At 48.5% G+C, this 14,813-nt stretch overlaps 1 protein-coding gene across 2 annotated transcripts in view; it reads left to right on the forward strand.

Annotated features, from left to right (window-relative positions):
* LOC309397320 (uncharacterized protein) overlaps positions 1-14,813 on the forward strand; it is a 38,827-nt gene that overhangs the window by 7,023 nt on the left and 16,991 nt on the right. Inside the window, exons 6-8 of one of the 2 annotated variants that reach the window (XM_081963234.1) lie at positions 5,162-5,580; positions 6,977-7,100; positions 9,240-9,320. In XM_081963234.1, coding sequence (XP_081819360.1) covers positions 5,162-5,580; positions 6,977-7,100; positions 9,240-9,320 — 624 coding nt within the window. The remainder of the gene's footprint in view (positions 1-5,161; positions 5,581-6,976; positions 7,101-9,239; positions 9,321-14,813) is intronic. The other variant, XM_081963235.1, reaches the window with a different exon arrangement.

The raw sequence follows: 14,813 nt of genomic DNA on the forward strand, positions 1-14,813 counted from the left end.
GTAGGCTCTGCCGGTGAAAATGGGCTCCTAAGCTCTGTTTTCGGCTGCGACTACGTCCTGCAACCAATGTTCCCTCTAATTTTTTTCCAGTGTGTGCAGAAAAGTATAGTGTTTGAGCGGCACATTTTCATGCCCGAGGACCTGATTTTTTTTTTTTAGCCATAATTGCAATCAGAGCAGATGTTGGGGAGGGGGGGGCAAGGAGGAAAAGGGTCCCCTCCCGCTCCCTCAGACCCCTAAGAAGGAAGGAAGGGAAGGGAGGGGGAGGGAAAGGAAAGGAAATGGGAAAGAAGAAAAGGAAGGGAAAAAGGAAAGGAAATGGCAAAGAAGGAAAGGAAAGAGGGTAGGAAATGGGAAAGAAAGGAAAGGAAAAGAGAAAGGAAAGGAAAAGGGAAAGGAAAAGAAGGAAAGGAAGTGGAAAAGAAGGAAAGGAAAAAGGAAAGGAAATGGGAAAGAAGAAAGGAAAGGATGAAGAAGGGAGGGAAAGGGAAGGGAAAAGAAGGAAAAGGAAAAGAGAAAGGAAAGGAAAAAGGAAAGGAAATGGGAAAGAAGAAAGGAAAGGAAAAGAGAAAGGAAAAAGGAAAGGAAATGGAAAAGAAGTAAAGGAAAAGGAAAGGAAAAGAGAACGGAAATGGAAAAGATGGAAAGGAAATGAAAGGAAAGGAGAAAGGAAATGGAAATGGAAAAGAAGGAAAAGAAAAAGGAAAGGAAAAAGGAAAGAAGTAAAGGAAAAGGAAAGGAAAAGAGAAAGGAAATGGAAATGGAAAAGATGGAAAGGAAAGGAGAAAGGAAGGAAATGGAAAAGAAAAAGGAAAGGAAAAAGGAAAGGAAATGGAAAAGAGAAAGGAAAGGGGAAAGGAAAGGAAATGGAAAGGAAGTAAAGGAAAAGGAAAGGAAAAGAGAAAGGAAGAAAATGGAAAAGAAGGAAAGGAAAAAGGAAAGGAAAAGAGAAAGGAAGGAAATGGAAAAGAAGGAAAAGAAAAAGGAAAGGAAAAAGGAAAGGAAATGGAAAAGAAGGAAAGGAAAAAGGAAAGGAAATGGAAAAGAAGGAAAGGAAAAAGGAAAGGAAATGGAAAAGAAGGAAAGGAAAAAGGAAAGGAAATGGAAAAGAAGGAAAGGAAAAGAGAAAGGAAAGGAAATAGAAAAGAAGTAAAGGAAAAGGAAAGGAAAAGAGAAAGGAAATGGAAATGGAAAAGATGGAAAGGAAATGAGAAAAAAAGGAAATGGAAAAGAAGGAAAAGAAAAAGGAAAGGAAAAAGGAAAGGAAATGGAAAAGAGAAAGGAAAGGGGAAAGGAAAGGAAATGGAAAGGAAGTAAAGGAAAAGGAAAGGAAAAGAGAAAGGAAGAAAATGGAAAAGAAGGAAAGGAAAAAGGAAAGGAAAAGAGAAAGGAAGGAAATGGAAAAGAAGGAAAAGAAAAAGGAAAGGAAAAAGGAAAGGAAATGGAAAAGAAGGAAAGGAAAAAGGAAAGGAAATGGAAAAGAAGGAAAGGAAAAAGGAAAGGAAATGGAAAAGAAGGAAAGGAAAAAGGAAAGGAAATGGAAAAGAAGGAAAGGAAAAGAGAAAGGAAAGGAAATAGAAAAGAAGTAAAGGAAAAGGAAAGGAAAAGAGAAAGGAAATGGAAATGGAAAAGATGGAAAGGAAATGAGAAAAAAAGGAAATGGAAAAGAAGGAAAAGAAAAAGGAAAGGAAAAAGGAAAGGAAATGGAAAAGAGAAAGGAAAGGGGAAAGGAAAGGAAATGGAAAGGAAGTAAAGGAAAAGGAAAGGAAAAGAGAAAGGAAGAAAATGGAAAAGAAGGAAAGGAAAAAGGAAAGGAAATGGAAAAGAAGGAAAGGAAAAAGGAAAGGAAATGGAAAAGAAGGAAAGGAAAAAGGAAAGGAAAAGAGAAAGGAAAGGAAATAGAAAAGAAGTAAAGGAAAAGGAAAGGAAAAGAGAAAGGAAATGGAAATGGAAAAGATGGAAAGGAAAGGAGAAAGGAAGGAAATGGAAAAGAAGGAAAAGAAAAAGGAAAGGAAAAAGGAAAGGAAATGGAAAAGAGAAAGGAAAGGGGAAAGGAAAGGAAATGGAAAGGAAGTAAAGGAAAAGGAAAGGAAAAGAGAAAGGAAAGAAAATGGAAAAGAAGGAAAGGAAAAAGGAAAGGAAAAGAGAAAGGAAAGGGAAAAAATGAAAAGGAAAGGAAGATAGAAGAAGGACAGAAAGGGAAAGGGAAGAGTGAAAAGGATTGGTACTGCTCAAAAGTCCAGTCTCAAGATCCCGTGGACCCCTTTGGCTCAGACAGTCCAATTCCACGCTGGTTCCCTCTCTCCCCAAAGCGAAGGGATCGCAGAAAGATTGCCCAGTCCAGAACGGGGCTTCAGATGAACGCAATGCCTGAGAAACCCCGGATGTGCAGAGAGAAGCAGGCTACAACCAGCGAATCATGTTTTCCCAGGAACCAACGAAGCCCCATAGGACCAATGGGAATTCTCCCTTCTACAGCATCATCTGTCTCCGGGCAGAGTCTTTCTTGATTTCACCAATCACAGATGGAAGAGAGAGTTCGGTGCAGAGAGAGAGAGAGAGAGAGAGAGAGAGAGAGAGAGAGAGAGGAGGGAGGGAGGGGGAGATATTTTCAGTCATATTTCAAAACATTAAAAAACACTGCGCTGCAGTTTGAAATTTCTGCGCTGCATTTTCTTGTTATGTGCGCGGCCACGCAGGCGTGCAGCTTAGAGGGAACATTGCCTGCAACCTCTGCCAGCGAAAACAGAGGTGGGGAGGGTCGCGGGAAGCCCTCCCAAGCTTCGTTTTTGCTGGCAGGGGCACCACAGGCCAGTCCTGCACTGTTTCCAGGGCGGCCCCACAGGCCAAATCTAAGCATCCCACAAGCCGGATCCTGCCCCCGGGCCTTGAGTTTGATGCCCCTGTTCTATAGGGAACCCCCCGTTTTCTTAGTTTGTCCAGATTGTGGGAGTTGCAATCCCTGCATTTAAAAAGGGCCATGGTTGAGAAAAACACTGCTCTAGATAGAGCAATTAGCCATGCTAGCTTTTTCTGTTGTTGTTGCGATAGTGGTGAATATCTGTAACTCGGGTGTAGGATGAGGGTGGAGGTTGGTTCTCTGAGCTTCTCGGGCGGTTTTTCAACATTTTGTTACCAGGCCAGGTAACCTCTTCAGCAGAATTTAGGGGATGTCAATGTTGGCGTTCATTCTGCTTATAAGGGCTTTGTGTGGTCACTAGGTCTCGTGAAGGGAAGGTCATGTAACGTGAGGGTCTTGTGATGGATCACATCAGGTCAGGGTCTTGTGATGGGTCAGGTGTGGGACATGCCAGGTGAGGGTCTTTTGATATGTCTTGGGATGGGTCACATGTGGGTCGTGTCAGGTGAGGGTTGTCAGAGTTCCAAATAGCATCCAAAATTAAATCAGAGTCCAAGGCAAAGCATCCTCAAAGTTCCAATATATTAAGAGAGCCATGTTGGCACATCTGGAAAAACCCGAATCTGAAAGCTTCCCGGTTTTCCCCCACCCAGTTGAATGTTCCCCCACACCCACGAGTCCATCACACGGTCCAATCTTCCACTGCCAGCTTCCACTCATCCAGTTCCGGTCAGGTGCAGAGGGGCAAAGACAAAGGATGACCTTGACTTTCTAGAAGGAATTTTGTTATGGCTACATATCATCTAGCTCCCCACTCCCAATTTCCCACAATAGAAAATGCATAGTGGAATAATAGAAAGTGTGGCAGGCCAAAGATCCAAAAGAAAAGATGGCTGCCGGCCTGACAAGGGCCAGGTGTGTGTTTCTGTAGAGGTTATACAAAGGTTATGTACAGACGTGCGCAGCCTGCCATGATCTCAGTAGCTGGTTATCTCAACATCTATGACCTCGCCTAATTAGTAGAATCAGGCAGTACCAGGAACTGTTGTGTTATGTGAGATTCTATCATGGCTGGGATGGTCTTAGAGATTGACAAGGAGAATAAATCAATAAGATGCTGTTGCTACTTGTTCTGACCCCTCTCTCCACGCCTGTGCATAAACCAGAACACAAGCTTGGCTGTCTGCCACTGTTTAATTAATGAGATAACAAATCCTTTGGCTGAGGGCCCAGACAACTCACGATCAATAGAGCAACCCAGATAATTCGAATGAAGCACCGCATATAGTCCCAATGAGCAGACACGACTAGAATACATAGATTTTCTTAACTACTAATTCGAACAGTTGTTTCCTGCAAATGTCCCCTCCCAACGCCTCACCTATAAGCTCTCTTGGGAGGGGCCAATCCACAACCACCTGTGCTGAATCCTCTTCTGTGAGTCTGCCTACGGAGTTGCTGCTTCCGTTTCTCAGCCCTTCTCAATCTAGCATCAGGGACAAACTGCCTTTGATCCTCCCCACTGCTCCATGCCTCAGGCGCCTCCTGGTGGCCAACCAGCCTCTCTGGTCCCTGCTCTGAGTCTGAACCCTGCCCAGGGTCCTCCACATCATCCAGAGCAGACTCATATGGTTCCTCCTCGCTATCCGAGTCCATCAGCAGCTCAACCGGATCCTGCTGGACCACAGCAGCTACCTATGCTCTTGCTTTGCTTGTTGAAACTGTATAAAAGCCAAATAAACTCTGCGCAAGGCAGACAGACATTTTGGACACCAACCGCTGTGATGGATTTCTGAAACCTACAGGTTTCATCAGGTATCTTGTGATGGATCTTTTGAGGGGTCAGTTGTGGGTTACGTCAGGTTTTGTGATGGGTCTGTGATGGGCAGTGCTGGGTTCCGGATCCAGTATGGTTGCAACGGGGCCCGGCGTCCACCACATGAACATGCGCAGTGCATGCATGCATCCTTACCTCTTGCAATGCCCCTGCGAGCCTCCACAACGCTTCAGCTGCTCGGTGGAGCATTGCGCAGGCGCCGTGCACAGAAGCACTGAAGAGCTCAAATATAGGTGAGATCAGGTGGGCAGGTGGGCCCTCGGGCGCACGGTACCCGGTGCTCCGGGCAGGCGTACCGGTGCGTACCTCCTGCAACTCACCACTGGTGATGGGTCAGAGGTGGGTTACATCAGGTGAGCATCTTCTGATGGGTCAGGTATGGGTCACGTCAGGTGGTTTATTTGTGATTTATTTATTGTTTTGGTTAAAGTTAATCCTTGATTATCTCCTTTTGGTCCTTTTAGCCCTGGACCCTCAGCTGGCATCCATCCGGGAGCAAGACCTGGCACAATCAGCAGCAGGAAAAAGCTCTCCCGTGCTCCAGACCAGGCCTTGGCGAGAGTGCCGGGACAGAGCCAGGCAAAACGCCCAGGAGGAGCCGCTGATCAACTCCGAGTCGGAACGCCGGCGTTTCCGTGACTTCTGCTACCAGGAGAATGAAGGGCCCCGTAAAGTTTGTAGGCATCTTTGGCATCTCTGCCACCAGTGGCTGAAACCCGGGAGATACACGAAACTGCAGATCCTGGAGCTGGTGATCCTGGAGCAGTTCCTGGCCATCCTGCCCCAGGAGATGCGGGAGAACGTCAAGGAACAGGGGCCCTCAACCTGTAACCAGGCTATCTCTCTGGCAGAGGATTTTCTAGAGAACCAGCCACGGGGGGAGGTCAGTGTTCGCCATGGGGGCACAGACGTGGAAGGGCTGGGTGTCCCAAAGGTGCTTTTTTTCCCCCAGGAGGCAACTGGACTTTCTGGTTTTTCTTTGAAGACGTTTCGCTTCTCGTCCAAGAAGCTTCTTCAGCTCTGACTGGATGGTGGGGAAGGGAAGGATTTGTACTCCTTGCAGACAAGACAGCTGGTCATTTGCATCCTTTTAGAGCAGTGGGTCTCAACCTTCCTAATGCCGCGACCCTTTAATACAGTTCCTTATGTGGTGGTGACCCCCAGCCATAAAATTATTTTATGCTTTCCGTATTTTTTCAAAAACATGTGTTTTCCGATGGTCTTAGGCGACCCCTGTGAAAAGGTCGTTCGACCCCCAAATGCGTCCTGACCCCACAGGTTGAGAACCACTGTTTTAGAGAGTCGTTGAGGAAACTTGGAGGTTTCTCTGTGTCCTCAAGGTCATCTGAGCGGGTGCAAATGGGTTTGGAGCCTTCTTGGAATTGTTGAAAGGACCGTGTTGTAGACTGGAGATAGAGGATGTCTATCCCATCCCCTCTGTTGAGAGAGGGCTGCTCAATGTTGACATAGATGGCCTCAGTCCACCTACATTGTCCTTCTTGACAACAGAATAGAATAGAATAGAATAGAAGAATAGAATAGAATAGAATAGAATAGCAGAGTTGGAAGGGACCTTGGAGGTCTTCTAGTCCAACCCCCTGCTTAGACAGGAAACCCTACACCACTTCAGACAAATGGATATCCAACATCTTAAAAACCTCCAGTGTTGGGGCATTCACAACTTCTGGAGGCAACTTCTGTTCCACTGATTTAATTGTTCTGTCAGGAAATTTCTCCTTAGTTTTGGTTGCTTCTCTCCTTGATTAGTTTCCACCCATTGCTTCACCAATGAACAAAAGTTCCTTTAGTAACCGTTTGGAAATACAAGGAGGTTGAAAAGAGGGACGTGTGACCAAGTTTCATTATTACGACCGTTGCAGCATCCCCATGGTCACATGATCGAAATTCGGACGCTTGGCAACCGGTTCATATTTATGACGGTTTGCTGTGATCGCCTTTTGCGACCTTCTGACAAGCAAAGTTAACGGGGAAGCCTGATTCTCCTAACGAAGTGTGTTGCTAACAATGCAACGATTGCAGCAAGGAAGGTCGTAAAATAGGGCAAAACTCACCGAACAACTGCCTCGCTTAGAAACGTAGATTTTGGGCTCAGTTGGGGGTCGTACGTCAGGGACTATCTGTATTATGGACCTTTAACAAGTCTTTTTTCGGGGGCCTACATAACCGTTCTTGCAATTCTCTGTGAAAGTCGCCGTCTTTTCTCTACCGTTCGATTCACCCTCCGTTTCTCTTCATTCTCCCTTTCACGTCTGGTCCAGGTGGATCGGCCGCTCAAAGGACAAACCTCTAATTTCCCAGCATCAAAGGAAGCTCCGTCAGAAAGCCAGCACATGGAAAAGTTCAGGAAAATCACGAGGAAAGAGAGAAAATCTGCAGTTTTGGGTGAGGACTTCTCCCATTTCCTGCTGCTGACTACAGTGGCATCTTCAGAGGGCAGTTCAGGGAATTCAAAATGGTGGCCGTGCGGTCAAAGATCTCTTCCTTTTTTTCCTGCTTCGTGGATTCCTCAGTTAGGACCACCGTGTTGAATTTTTTGGACCTTCCCCGCAGATGTCACTGGCAGACAAGACGTCCCCTCCTGAGAACCCAATTTCTCAACCCCCTTCCTTTCTTTTTCCACACCTCCTAGTCTGACAACTGCTTCCTTAATCCCCTAGTCCAGCGATGGCGAACCTTTTTTGGCTCGCATGCCATAAGTGGGGGGAGCGCAGGGGGGTTGTGTGCAGGCGTGCTGCACCCATAATGCAATGTGCGACACCCCCCCCCCCCCGTGCGCATGTGTGCACTACAGGTGCCCCCCCCCATTTATGCATGCTTTTTTCACCCTCCCTAGGCTCGAGAGGCTTTATAGGAGCCTGGGGAGGGCGAAAACAGCCTCCCCCCGCCCCCCCGGAAGCCCTCCAGAGGTTTCAAGGACCTTCAGGAAGCTTCCCTGAAGCCTCCGGAGCAGTCAGAACGGCCTCCAAGCAAACAGGAAGTCCATTCCCGAACTTCCGTTTTTCCCATAGGGCCGTTTTTTTGCGTTCTGGAGGCTTCAGGGAAGCTCATGAGGGCCTCCGGGAGGGCGGGGGAGCCTCTTTTCACCCTCCCCAGGGTCCTATAAAGCTTCTGGAGTCCGGGGAAGGCGAAAAATGGCTTTAAAAAAGGGTGAACTCAGCTGGCCAGCGCACGCATGCGCGCTGGCCAGCTGACGGCAGTGCCTCGCGTGCCCTGACAAATGGCTCCGCGTGCTACCTGTGGCACGTGTGCCATAGGTTCGCCATCACTGATATAGGTAGTCCTCAACTTTTGACCGAACACTTCGCGACAGGGTAAAGTTAGAATGGACCTCCTCAAAGCTGCTCACAAGCTGATTTCAAAGTTGCAATGCCCTCACCCCCATAATCACGTGGAGGCTTGACAGCTGGCCTCCATTTACGGCCATTTGCGTTGTCCTGTGGTCACATGATCACAATTTACAATGTTTTTTTTTAAATAGAATAGAACTGAACAGAATTGAAAGGGACCTTGGAGGTCTTCTAGTCCAACCCCCTGCCTAGGCAGGAAACCCTATACCGTTCCAGACAAATGGCTATCCAACATCTTCTTAAAGACTTCCAGTGTTGGGGCATTCATAACTTCTGGAGGCAACTTCTGTTCTACTGATTAATTGTTCTAACTGTCAGGAAATTTCTCCTCAGTTCTAAGTTGCTAACTAATCTCTCCTTGATTAGTTTCCACCCATTGCTTCTTGTTCTACCCTCAGGTGCCTTGGAAAATAGCATGAATCCCTCCCTTGACTTTAGAAGCTGGTGTTTACATTCAATTTCTGGCAAAGTATGCCCATTGGATACAATGAGTTCACTTAAGAACTGTGGCATTCACTTAACAACCTAAAGATCATCAACTCAGGTGGAGTTGCATAGCCATCCGCTTAACAATCAACACAACTCGAATAGTATAAATACTTTATTTGGCCAAGTGTTCAAATGTTCCGTTTTTCCTTACAATTCTTAATTCCGCATTCAATTATACTCTTAAGTCGTGGATAACTTATACTTTGGTACTTTTGCTGTTGGAGTGACATGACCATTTTTCACACTTACGAACACTGCGGCATCCCCATGGTCACGTGGTCAAAATTCAGACGCTTGCCAACTGACTCATATTTATGACGGTTGCAGAGTCCCAGGATAACGCAAACATTTGTGACCTTTTGAGGAGCGAAGTCAATCGGGAAACCAGATTCATTGAAGAGCAGTGATGCTAACTTAACAATTGCTGTAGTTCACTTAACAACTGAGACAAAATATCATAAAATGGGACCAAGTTCACTTAACAGCTGTCTCACTTAGCAACAACTTTGACGCCCAATTGCGGTCGTAAGTGGAGAACTGCCTGTACATTCTTTAAACCATCTCTGCCTCCCTTGTAAGACAATTCAGAACTGGAGTTATCTATGTCACTGCAGGGGGGAAGGACCTGTCTTACTTCTGGTTTTTTTCCCCTCCTCTCACAATTGTTTCCGTTTTTATCTTCCAGAAGACGGGACGGTGAAAGAGACCATTGAAAAGGAAGACCCTTGCAAGAAGACCGTGTCCTGTGAGGTTGCCGTGATTGAAAGTGGGTACCTATTGGAAATGTTGGGGTCTGTTCTGACCCAGGCTTCACAAAATCTCGAAGCAGACTCCTTGTCCCGACAAAACCCCTTTCTATTAAGCTCGTGTGAATTCCTCTCATTCATATCCAGCAAAATCCCGGCAAACAGGGTGAATTTACAACCACAGACCTTGTCAGGCTTGGAGAGCTCCCAGGCCGACACCTTCCAAACGCAACGCTGTACAAGAAAATACTTGGCAAGGAGTCTCGAACAAATCTCCACACTAATTAAACGAACTATTTATTTATTTATTTATTACTTGAACTTATTAGTCGCCCCCTCTCCCCACAGGGACTCGGGGCGACGTACAAAAGTATTATATAGCGTACAGAGGAGGTAAGAATAAATAAATAAGTTACAATACCTAAAAAAGTTAAAACCCCAGTGAAATTAACCCTTAAAAACTAAAATTACCAATTAAAAATGCCCTGGGCTGGAGAGGTTGTAGTATTATGCCAGGTCAGCTAGTCGAAACAGGTAGGTTTTCAGCTTCATACGGAAGGAGCGAAGGTCGGTTGTTGTCCTGATGTCTGGGGGGAGGTCATTCCAAAGGGTGGGGCCCACTACAGAGAAGGCCCTACTCCTGGGCGTCGCCCTCTGGCACTCTCTGGAGGACGGCACCCGGAGTAGTCCCTCTCTGTGTGAGCGGACGGGTCGCAGGGATGTATGGGGCAGGACGCGATCCCACAGGTAACTAGGCCCTGTGCCATGGAGCGCTTTGAAGGTGGTAACCAGCACCTTGAAGCGCACCCGGTAGGCCACAGGAAGCCAGTGCAGCTCGCGCAGGATGGGTGTTATATGGGAGAACCTCGATCTCCCCATAATTACCCGCGCGGCTGCATTCTGGACCAACTGCAGTCTCCGGGTGCACCTCAAGGGGAGCCCCATGTAGAGAGCGTTACAGTAGTCCAGGCGAGACGTCACCAGCGCGTGAGTGACTGTGCGCAAGGCCTCCCGGTCCAAAAGGGGCCGCAATTGGCGCACCAGGCGAACCTGGTGGAACGCCCCCCTCGCCACGGCTGCCACGTGATCTTCCATAGACAGCCGGGCATCAAGGAGGACGCCCAAATTGCGCGCCCCTTCCACCGGGGCTAATTGATCGTCCCCGATGGCCAGCGATGGCATATGCTGGTTGAACCGGGAAGCCAGAAGCCACAGCCACTCTGTCTTGGAGGGGTTGAGCCTGAGCCTGTTGTCATCCATCCAGACCCGTACGGCTTCCAGACACCGGGACATCGCTTCAACAGCCTCGTTGGGGTGGTTTGGGGTGGAAATGTACAGCTGAGTGTCATCAGCGTACAGATGGTATCCCACCCCAAAACCACGGATGATCTCGCCCAGCGGCTTCATATATATGTTGAACAGGAGAGGCGAGAGGATCGACCCCTGTGGGACCCCACAGATAAGGGGCCTCGCGGTCGACCTCTCCTCTCCTGCCAACACACATTGCGTCCGGCCAGAGAGGTAGGAGCGGAACCATCGTAATACGGTGCCCCCGACCCCCAACCCCTCCAGACGGCGCAATAGGATACCATGGTCGATGGTATCGAAGGCCGCCGAGAGGTCTAATAGGACAAGGATGGAGGAACAACCCCCATCCTTTGCCCTCCAGAGATCATCCACCAACGCGACCAAGGCTGTCTCCGTGCTGTGACCGGGTCGGAAGCCGGACTGGCGCGGGTCTAGATAATCAGCTTCCTCCAGGTGGCGCGGAAACTGCTGAGCCACCACACTCTCAACAACCTTCGCTAAGAAAGGAAGGTTGGAGACAGGACGGTAATTTGCTAGCTCCGTTGGGTCCAGAGAAGGCTTCTTGAGCAGGGGCCTCACCACCGCCTCTTTCAAGGCGGTTGGTAAAAGGCCCTCACCCAGCGAAGCGTTCACCAGCCCCAGTAGCCAGCCTCGTGAGCCCTCCCAGGAGGCCAGTACCAACCAGGAGGGACACGGGTCCAATAAACATGTGGTGGCTCGCAGTCGCCCGCGCAACCTGTCCAAATCTTCGGTGACAACAGGGTCAAACTCCTCCCAGCATGGTCTCTCAAGACTAGCCTCGGACGTCCCCACTGGAGCACTGAGGTGGGTCCATCCCCTTCGGATCCGATCGATTTTATCCTGCAGGAACTCTCCAAATTCCTCTGCCCGGCCCAGCAATGGGGGGGTCCCGCTGCCCCTGTGACAAAAGGGAGCGGGTCACCCGAAACAGGGCGGCAGGGCGGTTCTCTGCGGACGCTATAAGGGTGGCACAATACTGACATTTGGCCACTCTTATTGCCACAAGGTAAGTCCTTACATAGGCTCTTACCTGTGCTCGGTCGGATTCGGAGCGGGAGGACCTCCACTTGCTCTCTAGGCGTCTCCTAAGGCGTTTCATCGCCCTTAGCTCCCCGTTAAACCAGGGGGCCCGGGTCGATCGTGGCCGTCGGAGAGGCCGCAAAGGCGCCACCCGGTCCAAGGCACCGGCGGCCGCATTATTCCACGCGGCTACCAGGTCCTCTGCCCGGGGGCGGGGCAGGTCTGCAGGAGGTGGCCCAAGCTCCGCCTGGAACCTATCTGGTTCCATCAGACGCCTGGGGCGGAACTATCTGGGATAGTCTGGTTCCACCTCCCCGCGGTGGGGAGCAGCGCCAGGGAAGTCCAGCTGGAGAAGTGAGTGATCTGACCATGACAGGGGCGTGATGACTAAATTCCCTCTTCCCAGATCACTCGTCCACTGGTCGGAGACAAACACAAGATCCAGTATGTGGCCTCCCTCGTGCGTGGGGTCCTGAACTACTTGAGTCAGATCCATGGCTGTCATGGAAGCCATGAATTCCCGGGCTGCCCCGGATGCCTCTCCCGTCGATGGCAGGTTGAAATCCCCCATCACTAATAGCTTGGGGGTTTCAACCGCCATCTCCGCGATCCGCTCGAGGAGCCCGGGCAGGGCCGTTGATATATGGCGGGGAGTCAGGTATACTATCAACAGGCCCAGCTGACTCCCTGGGCCCCATTTCACGCCCAGAGACTCACAACCAGATATCTGCGACACAGTGAATTCTCTCGGGAGAATTCTCCTGCAAACTCCTCTCCCCTTTTGCTCCTCTTTATTCCCTGTGGGAGGGGCCATCCACCTGTGCCTTTACTCCCGAGTCAACCCTTGTTCCTTAATTGCTCCCTTCTCCTCTGCGCACATTGGGAACAGGCTCCAGCTGTTCTTCTGCCCCCACTGATCTCCGACTACGAAGGCAGCTGTTAACTATCAGTCGGCCATCTCTGCCTCCAACACAGAGCCCTCATGGGAGCCTTCCCCAGGCTCCAGGACTGGCCCATGTTCCTCCCCAACCTGCTCACTGTCTGAGTCTCCGCAGGCCGCTGGCGAGCCACAACATGGTCCGGGAGGAAGGGGGGACACGAAAAAGGAGCACTTTAGGTGTTCTGCTCCAAAACCAGGTTCCCCCATTGCATCGAGACATGATTTGCTTTCCTGTGGCTTCTGGAATGAAGTCTCATTCCACAAATATTGCTAGTTGCAGCCTCCATCTAGTTGACCAGTACAGATAGTCCTCGACCTATGACACAGTTTGAGCCTAAAATCCCTCTCCGGTCCAGAATGTGGCAATAGGGAAGCTGTTCAGCTAGGATTGGAGAGACCCAGTTTCTAGTCCCCTTTCTACTGTTGGGACTCTCCTCCCTCTTAGTCCCAGAGCTGAGGTGGGGATGGTGGGATGGGGAGAAGTAATTGGGAAGGTCTGGACTAGACGTGGAGAGACCCAGTATTCATATTAAAGATGTGCTTGATGGTTACCATATTTTTTGGAGTATAAGACCCACCTTTTTCCCTCAAAAAGGCTGAAAATCTGGGTGGATCTTATACACTGAATACAGCATTTTTGGCCTCCCGAAACCCCGTCCCCTTCACCAAAATGGCCGCGCAGAGCCTATAGGAGGCTTTCAGAGAGCTCCAGGGAGCTGGGGAGGGCAGAAATGAGCAAATAATAGGCTGTTTTTTGCTCAATTTTGCCCCTCCCAGCCTCCAGGAGCACTCTATAAGCATCCTAAAGGCTATACATGCCCCTTTTGGGGGCAAAAAACAGGCCGTTTTGGGGAGGTTTGCAGAGTGCAAAAACTTTTTTTTTTTAACTTGCCTCTTCAAAACCTTGCGTCTTATACTCCGAAAAATACGGTAATTGGAGGGACTGTATTTTTGTTTTCAACTTTCCTGCCAGAGTGTCTATGGAGATTCTCAGTCATCCCAGGTCATGGTTCTTTTTTTTTTTCAACTGGACTTTCCAGTTTTTCTTTTGAAGACGTTTCACTTCTCATCCGAGAAGCTTCTTCAGCTTTGACTGGATGGTGGTGAATGGAAGGATTGATATTCCTGGCAAACACAGGAGAACAAAACTGATCAGGACAAGATTCAGCAGTCCATCTGCAGTTAAAAGACAAAGGCCACTCTCTTGAAGGCAGCCAAGTCCACATTTTGGGCAGGGAGGACCTCTGGTTTGAAAGAGGGGTCAGAGAGACCATCTATGTTAAAATTGAACACCCTCTCTCAAGGGGGAGGGGGGAGGGAATATGACATCATAGTATAGTATAGCCTTTATTGTCATTGTACATCATGTATACAACGAAATTGATTTTAGCCTCACTGGTGCAATCCATGACAAATGCAAGCAGCATAAATAGCATAAAGAACAATCCCTATAATACAATAACGGAGTTGGAAGGGACCTTGGAGGTCTTCTAGTCCAACCCCCTGCCTAGGCAGGAAACCCTATACCGTTTCAGACAGATGGCTACCCAACATCTTCTTAACGACTTCCAGTGTTGGGGCATTCACAACTTCTGGAGGCAACTTCTGTTCCACTGATTAATTGTTCTAACTGTCAGGAAATTTCTCCTCAGTTCTAAATTGCTTCTCTCCTTGATTAGTTTCCACTCATTGCTTCTTGTTCTACTTTCAGGTGCCTTGGAGAATAGTTTGACTCCCTCTTCTTTGTGGCAACCTCTGAGATATTGGAACACTGCTATCATGTCTCCCCTAGTCCTTCTTTCTCTTAAGCTAAACATACCCAGTTCCTGCAACCGTTATTCATGTGTTTTAGTCTCCAGTCCCCTAATCCTCTTTGTTGCTCTTCTCTGCACTCTTTCTAGAATCTCCACATCTTTTCTTACATTGTGGTGACCAAAACTGAATGCAAATATTCCAAATGTGGCCTTACCAAAGCATTATAAAGTGGTATTAACACTTCATGTGATCTTGGTTCTATCCCTCTGTTGATGCAGCCTAGAACTGTGTTGGCTTTTTTGGCAGCTGCTGCACACGGCTGGCTCATATTTAAATGGTTATCCACTAGGACTCCAAGATCCCTCTCACAGTTACTCCCTATGCAAGTAATTAGGAAAAAGAAAAAAAAACTAGTCATAGGATTCCGTGTGTGGGTGGAGTGATTGTGGTTATGTTTAAGAGTCTGACA

This window comes from Natrix helvetica (assembly GCF_964273705.1).
Source record: "Natrix helvetica genome assembly, chromosome: 1".
Classification (NCBI taxonomy): Eukaryota; Metazoa; Chordata; class Lepidosauria; order Squamata; family Natricidae; genus Natrix; species Natrix helvetica.